The sequence below is a fragment of the Medicago truncatula genome, chromosome 4, assembly GCF_003473485.1.
Source record: "Medicago truncatula cultivar Jemalong A17 chromosome 4, MtrunA17r5.0-ANR, whole genome shotgun sequence".
NCBI lineage: Eukaryota > Viridiplantae > Streptophyta > Magnoliopsida > Fabales > Fabaceae > Medicago > Medicago truncatula.
In genome coordinates this window covers 21,770,020-21,779,299 of record NC_053045.1, presented here as the reverse complement: position 1 = coordinate 21,779,299, position 9,280 = coordinate 21,770,020, and the positions used below count along the sequence as shown (strand labels likewise).

Below are 9,280 nucleotides of genomic sequence, written 5' to 3'. Positions count from 1 at the left end.
AGTGGTTCATTCCAGACTTTAGCCTCTTGATCAATTAAATGTCCTACGGAAAAGGCTTGAAGTGCTACCATATCATCACCTACCGGAGGAATACTGGAACCCGAGCTAATCCATTGTTCACTAATGATAGGAATATTAAAGCCGGTGCCCATCTTCCATCTAGCTCCTTGCCGGACCACCACCTTGGCGCTTCTTTTTGATTATTAGCTCGATAAAACAGATTGTATCATATTCAACGCGTGTTTCATGTCTCGAGCCTAACAGATATGTCATGTGCATCACTTCATGCGTCCGAACCTTTGCATACCATCTGGTGTGTTCACAGATTTCCATGTAACACCCCGTTTTCCCAACATAAAAATTTCATTTAATAATCAAAGTTATTCACGTAAACGGAATGCTACACTTCTTTTCATAAAATCATAAACTGAATAAATAACTATTTATCCTTTAAAATTCAATAACAAAATCTTTAATACTTCGCAGCGGAATTTATTCAATAACTAAAACCAGTCTTTGGCACTAAGGCCTCTTTACAATTATGTCATAAAAATCCATTCTAAAAAGATTGTCATAATTCTTCAAAAACAATACGTGAGGAATAGAAAGCAATAACAAAGTTCCCATCCCGTTACGTATCAGAGCACCTAGAGACACTTGAGCCACCACTCCTACTAATCATTAATACCTGCAAGTTACTCATACGAAGAGCAACATTTTCAAGCAGAAGGGGTGAGATTTCACAAAACAATAATATCAAGCATATAATTCAATAATTATATTTAACAACATAAATAACTTCATCTATTAGTAATAATAATTCTTCATGTAATAATTCTTAATAGTTCAACCAACTTCTAATTATCATTTAACACATTATCCAAATCGTAACAAACATAGATCATCACATCATAGTCATAGTTCATATATAGCATAACAACATCTTAATCCTAATTCATATACAACATAATAACATCTTTAATTCATAATAATAATTATTCATCAAACATCTCATTATCAATTCATTAATAAAAGACAACTTATCAATTTAACATAAACATCATCAAGTACACTTAACAACTCATAGATATCATCATGTAATCATCATCACTAATAACTTTAAAACAACACAATATAATCATCTCTTATTAATAGTAATAATTATCTACATCATAACATAAACATCTTCTTATAATAATATAACAACAACGTAACATGATATTCACTTAATAATAATAATAATTATATATACATCATCTCGTCATAATATAATAATATAACAACAACATATTCATCTTCATATAATAATATAACAACAACAACATATTCATCATCTTATCAAAATATAATCAACACATACTAGCACCATAATCAACATCATAAATCTTCAACATAAACATCTTAAACATAATCATCTTAAACAATATCATCTTAAACATCATAGCATCTTTGATAAACAATTACCAAGTAATCACAACATTCGATCATCATCAATAACATAACATAATATTCACTTAATAATATTAATCATATATAGAACAACATATTCATCACTTAATAGTAACAATTATACACAACATCATAACAACTTAACAATATCATAATCATTATCTTAAACAACATAGCAACGTAACAATATCATAATCAATATCTTAAACAACGTAGCAACATAACAGTATCATAATCAACATGTTAAACAACATAGCAACATAACAATATCATAATCAATATCTTAAACAACGTAGCAATATAACAATATCATAATCAACATGTTAAACAACATAGCAATATTTTAGTCAACATCATATAATTCACATCGTATAATCTTCGTAGGTACTTCTTTGACAACACATGGGTAGAACACAACTCGACAAACTCATGGATGATAATTCATCGACAACTTAACAACTCATGGATGATAATTCATCAACAACGACCTTGACTCGACATATGCGACAATGCAACTTAGACACTTATATGCATGTGGTACCAATCGTCATCATAAGTATTAATATACTTTTATCGTGCGGAGGACAAAGCTCCTAAAACGTGCGGAGGACAAAGCTCCTAATCGTGGTGAGGACAAAGCTCAATGAATGCTAATGCATGGACTCTATCAACAGGACACCTTAATCAACTTATCACTTATACATCCAATAATTTGGAGTTCATCATCAACTTATTCATACTAATAATCGTGCGGAGGACAAAGCTCCTAATATAATTCAATAATATTTCGAGTAATGCATTTAATCATTAAATCGCATTAAAAACAACTTAGCAGTTCATAACAGCAACAGAAACAGCACAAGCAATTCACAACATAACAATATTAATATGAAGTATCAACAACTTAAACATCATACATCTTTCACATAAGTCATATAAATATTTCACATAACCAACAACAGCAACATAGGCGACACGTAAACATCTCAAGATATAACAATATCAAATGATAATCAACAACAACTCATGCAACTTAGTTTAACAACAATTGCAGCATAATCAATTCATATCAAGCTTAATAACAATTCATTTCAACATCTTGATCATTCAATAATATTTCAAGTAATGCATTTAATCATTAATTCACAGTATATAATATTCTCTCATTAATCATATCATCAAAGTAAATCATATTCATCACAACAACAAAATAGCATCAATCAATAATGATAATCATCATATATAACAATTACAAATGCACGTCATCAACATCTCAATCATTAAACATAATTCATGCAATATATATCTAATTATATAACATTATAAATATCATCAAATCATCTTAATCATTATCTAAGGTCTAAGGACAGTTTCTACATCTTTTTAACAAGTTTCCACCGTTTATTCATTAATTCTTCAATTTTAACCTACTTTTCAATTCCTCAAAAACTCATCCTACATCATGTTAAACCTAACCATTGATTCACATACTTAATAGAATTGCAAAGTTAGTTTCACCCTTACCTTTGGATTGATCGACGAAGGACTCTACTGCTTTCTCTTATCTAAAAGGATATTAAACCGAAGAGGGATTATAGTCTTAAGAACACTTTTAATTCCGAAGGGACAGAAAGGAGTAGAAAAAGAAGAAAGACTCGTCAACACAAGTCAAAAGAGGGAGAAGAGAAGAAAAGCACAGGAAGTATCAACTGTGAATTTCGGTGTGTAGAATGCACTGTGTGAGTTCTCTATTTATAGAGATAATTTACAACTAATAAGTGAGAAACAAGTAATGCACCTATTAGATCTAGTAATTAAATATATCAATTGAGTACCAAAATATATCATATTAAGTACAAAAATATATTATTCAGTACAAAAATATATTAGATTGCCTACCAAAATCTCAATATTCTATTCTAATATATATATAAAATATTTATACAACAAATAACAATTATATCTCTATAACAAATATATTTCTATAACATATATATATTTCTACACCAAATAAGAAATATATTTCTACACCAGATAACATATATTTCTACACAAAATAACATATATCTCTACACAAATTAACATATATTTCTACAACAAATCATGTGTATTTCTACACCAAATAACATTTATTTCTATAACAAATCATGTGTATTTCTACAACAAATAACATTTATTTCTATAACAAATCACATTTATTTCTGCAACAAATCATATGTATTTCTATAACAAATAACATTTATATTTTTAAATCAAATAACATTTATATTTCTAAACCAAATAACATATATATATTTCTAAATCAAATAACATATATATTTCTAAATCAAATAACATTTATATTTTTAAATCAAATAACATTTATATTTCTAAACCAAATAACATATATGTTATACTAATAAATACCAACATATATCATAACAAAATATCACTCATCAAAATAAATCATATAAATTATACAAATCATATAAGTGTATTCTAAACTCATTAAAAATATTCAAATAATTAGAGAGGGCGTTACATTCCACACGATGATTCTTGCATGCATAAGTCATTGTGAAAGGGACCATACCATGCTTAAAAAGAAAAACAAAGCAGACATGACAAAATAATATAAAGGCTTAATGACTACAAGTGGTGTGGGTGGAAGCAGTTGATTGGTTATGGGTTGGTGCATGTGGTTGTTGAATGACAGTATTGGTAGTGGTGGTGGAAGTAGTTGATTAGTTTTGGGTTGGTACAGGTGGTTGAGTGACAGTAGTAGCATTATCAGTTGGCTGAGGTTGATTTGTAGATGGGTTATCAGTGGCTTGGGTTTCAGCAGGTGATGGAGGCAGCTTGCATGTTGATTTATTGTGGCCATCTAACTTACATCTACTACACTTAATTCCATACCTTGCTCTCTTCATTTGTGAATCATCTCTCAGCATTTCAGATGGGTCCTTAGTTCTCTTTTTCTTGGGCCTACCTGGTTGTCTTCTAATAGGTGGGGGTTGCTGGTCAGTGTAAGCAGTTCTTTGCCATAGAGATCTACCATTAACAGGGAATATCATATGTGCATAGCATGCTTCATACCTTTCTCTCCTATATTCATCAGGAACAAATTCAGACATATTAAGTTCCATATACCTGATACAGCAAATACCATGTACACATGGTAGCCCAATCAACAACCACTTCCTACAAGAGCAGTCTCTTGTTCCAAGATTGACAGAAAATTGTTCCCTAGATGGAGAAATGTGCCAAACCTCAAAAAAGTCTTCACCACAACGCCTGTTTCACACATACAAAATGACAAAAGTGGACCATTCACTTGTTACAGAATGGTTTAAAACAGAAATTAAGAAGGACCTAAATGATACTATATAACAAAGTTAAAGGACCAAAATGATACTATATAAGAAAGTTAAAGGACCAACTTAATACTATTTAATCAATATAAAGGACCAACTTAATACTATTTAATCAATATAAAGGACCAACAATCATACCTTGTAAGCCATTTGTTTGTATAAGCAGCCTCTCTTTCAAGCTTTTTCTTGATGTTGGGCAAAACACTATCTGGATATATCTTAATTTTGTGTCTATTTTTCTCCCACCTTTCCATGATATAAATTCTGATCTCCTCAAGCATAGTGATCACTGGTTTTGATTTAGGGCCAACAATGACAAAGTTGAAAGACTCTGACATGTTGTTGACCAATGTGTCACACTTTGGTACAGCCCTGAAATATGATCTGCTCCATCTTCTAGGTGGTATTTGAATCAAATGCTTGAATGCCTATGGATTGATTACCTTGATCTCCTTCATAGCATCCATCCATGCATTTGGATATGTTGATGTGGCTGCCTTCCACATCAGTTCCTTTAGTTTCTTTCCAGGGTATTGTTTTCTGAAGTTATTGTACAGATGCCTAACACAGAATTTGTGGTCAACATCTTTCAGCAACTCATCCATTGCTGGCGACAGTCCCTTCATATAACATAGACAACATAGCACATATTCAGTATACACATTTTCAATATAACACACATATTCAGCATAACATCCATATGTTTACAAGAAATTAATATAGCATACCTTTTGTTGGTCACTTATGAATGTATATTCAGCACATTTTGCCACATCACCCAAGTCATTCACAAGCAAATCTAAAAACCAAGCCCATGTTTCTTTTGTCTCTCCTTCAACAACAGCATAAGCAATAGGGAGTATTTGATCATTTGGATCTGTTCCAATTGCTGTTAAAAGTTGACCACCATAGTAACCTTTCAGGAAGCATCCATCCAAGCCAATGATAGGTCTGCACTTTAGGAAACTATCTTTACATGCCTTGAAGCATATGTATACTCTTTGAAAGTGAGGATTCAGATTAGTAGTAGGATCTTGTAAATCATCTTCAGAAGGTAGATATGGTGTACTGGTTATCTTCACTGTAGAATGTGGATTTGATCTCAGCAACTCATGACAATAGTCATGCATCCTAGTATACTGCTCCCTAAAAGAGCCATCAACAGCATCAAAAGCCAATGATCTAGCTCTGATGGCCTTTGTCTTTGTCACTTTGATATTCCACTTGTCATTACTCTTGTTGATAATGTCTTGGATTTTCACAGTTGGGTTTTCCCTCACATTAGGCTGAAGTTTTGTACCAAGCCACTTAGAATTCAGAAATTTCACCTTGTTACCCCTACTACATGTATGGTTAGGACCAACTTGCCTCAGCTGCCAAGTTGCCTCATTTGGTATTTTGGCACAAAAATCCTTCCATTCACAGTTGCCTCTGCATTCCAACCTCATCCTCAATTTGTCATTCTTCACAAACTTGATTTCCCTACCAGAATGAATTGTATATGTCCTCATAGCATGTTGAAATTCTGATTTGGTACCAAAATATGTACCTACCTCCCACTTATAATCTAACATCTTCTTTGGTTGTTTGAATGTAGGAAACTTGCCTTGAAATTCACATTCCCCATCACTGTCACTTCCACTATCAAGCTCTTCAGAATTATACTCCTCAGCATCTTCGAAACCTTTATCTTCTACCATATTTGCCTAACCAGACCCTTCCTCAATAATCAGTTCATCATCAGTACCACTACTACTCTCATTTTGATTATCTTCAGGCACAAATTTTTCTGCTCCATCAGTAGCAACTGGATCAACAAGCTGCTTCCTTGGTCTACCCCTCTTCTTCCTTGGTGGTTCTGTAGCATGTTCCTCAACATCATTATTCCCTGCATAATACATAAACATCATACATAATACATTAACAACATATAAACAGAGGGACTTCTTATTAAGCATGCATTCCATGTCTTCATCAACAAAACGTACATCTTGAACACTCTCAATATCACTATCCTCATATAACTCAAAACAAATTCCATCTTCTTCCTCTACAGCAGGCTCCTTACCTTTGTCATTTATTTTACCAACACCAGAACCTTTGTAATTTTTCTTACCAACACTGGTAAGTTTGTCATTTTTCTTACCAACACCAGAAACTTCCTTTTCTAATACATTTTCACCCACATCTTGCCCACTTCCCTCTTCACCAACAGTTGGTTCTAATACATTTTCACTCACATCTGACCCAATTACTTCTTCACCAACAGATGGCCCACTTCCCCCAACATCATCACCACCTTTTTCTACTTCCATTTCAACAACAGTCGGCCCAAATGTTTCATTTTCTCTTTCAACTTCAGTGGGCCCCACCTCTACATTATCCCCTACCCCAACTTCCTTTTCTAATACATTTTCACCCACATCTTGCCCACTTTCCTCTTCACCAACAGTTGGCCCAAATTGATTTTCACTCACATCCGGCCCAGTTACTTCTTCACCAACAGATGGCCCACTTTCCCCAACATCATCACCAGCTTTTTCTACTTCATCTTCAACTTCAGTGGGCCCCACCGCTACATTATCCTCTGCCACATCATTTGAAGCTTCATCAACAGTGGGACCTGCATTATCACTAGGACCATCCTCACCAGTCATATTGTATTCACCTAAACCATAATACTCTATCATCTCAATAATTTCTGGTTGTGATATTTTGTGAACAATATAGATATGTGCTTGTCCATCACTGTGTGCTATAGCTTGAACCCTCCTTGCACGATTATCATTATCCAATAGCACCATTTCATCAGCCATGTATGGTTCATAAAACCAGATAGATTCAATAGCTTCTTCCTTATAACCTAAAACATCTAGATTACCTATGATATCAAAGTAGCACCAGTAATCTGGATCACATAACCAAGTGCTCTCAAGACCATAATATCCATTATGGTTGAAACCATCAAAAGCACCACCATAGTGACATACCACCGCGAACTTATCCTCCATGAACACTCACCCACGAATCCTAATAAACAAACATACACGAATATCAAAAAAACCTGGACCACTTCAATTTAGTATTCACAAAAAACCCTAAAACAACAACAATACATAACAAAGGTTTAAAATTTGCATTTATTGAAACCCTATACCAACATTAAACCCTAAAACCATAAACCAGAAACAAAACGCCCTAAAACCAGAAACCACTTTTCATAAACCCTAACCCAAAAATAGTAACATTGAAGCCAAATTTTTTTAACCCATCGATGAAACAAATAACAGATGAAGAAGAAAAATAACAAACCTGATGTCGTCGGCAAGATTGTGTTCCTTCGATTTCGTCTTCTTCTTCTTCGCGTGAAAACTCAGCCAAAGCAAAACGTTTCTTCTTCTACTTCTCGCTCTAGATGATTATTATCTCTCTAAAATGTCCTAAAAGTGTTACTTATGCCATCTCATCATCTAAATGTATGCCAAATCAGCCCTTGAATGCCACCTATGCTCACACTTGACGAAATTGAATTAAAAGTAACAGATGGGACTAAAACATGTAACGGAACAAAAGTTAAAATACCAAAACGGACTTTTTTTTAGTTATGGGACCAAACCGATACCAAAAAATTAGTTAAGGGACTAAAATAGCAATTAAGCCTAATATAAACTACGCTTAAAAAGGAAAACACTATGGTTAGTAACAACTGAAGAAAAAAAAAACTACCTATTAATTAAACTAGACCCCTAATAACGACTCAATTATTATTTTGGTATTTTTTAATAGTTAAATCGGAAAAATAAATGACGGAAAATAAAATGTGAAAGATTAAATGACAGTTACAAATAAGTAATTAAAATTACTTAGTCGATAATATAAACAATCCTCGACAGTGGCAACAAAAACTTGATGGTCAGATTTAGGCAAGTGTATCAAATCGTTTACCAAGTAATTAAGTGTAAGTAGAATTATATCGTGAACACATGGATTGTCATTCCAACTAGACAATTAGCGTTACTTATTTGGGAACAATAAAATAAAAGATAAAAGGTAAAGGGGTTTTTCAATTTGATTTGTTTGCAGCAGAGCAAGATTTACATGTTTTGATTATAGAATGTTAGCGGTGGTTAGGATTCTTCGATCCCCGTTATTCATTTGTTGGAATTATTTAGCAGTCCACCCTTATTCAATTTTTAGTGTTTTCCATCTAGGTGATGAGTTTGTGGGGTTTTACTACCTACCAGCTGTCAAGTTGCACCTGATGATCACACGAGAACATACATGTGCGGTCTTACTCTCTTAGAGGTGTGGGTTCATCGCCCTCCAGCTATCGGTTGCAACCTTACACTGGAGTTTCTATGGGTTTCAGTGTTTAGGGTTGTCAATCTTGTTGGGAGATAAACATTGGGGCGTAGAGGTACGCATTGGTTCTTACTTTCTAAGAGGTATTTGAAACAATAACGAATATTAGGGTCCAT

The 9,280-nt window shown here is 33.3% G+C and overlaps 1 protein-coding gene across 1 annotated transcript; it reads right to left on the bottom strand.

Annotated features, from left to right (window-relative positions):
• Window positions 1-4,172: 4,172 nt before the first annotated feature.
• LOC120579927 (uncharacterized) lies at window positions 4,173-6,502 on the bottom strand. Its single transcript, XM_039832692.1, has 4 exons — window positions 5,531-6,502; window positions 5,246-5,422; window positions 4,941-5,131; window positions 4,173-4,722 (listed from the first exon to the last, which is right to left on the bottom strand). The coding sequence occupies exons 1-4, from the start codon at window positions 6,500-6,502 to the stop codon at window positions 4,173-4,175; spliced, it is 1,890 nt and encodes a 629-aa protein (XP_039688626.1).
• Between the last annotated feature and the right edge of the window lie 2,778 nt (window positions 6,503-9,280).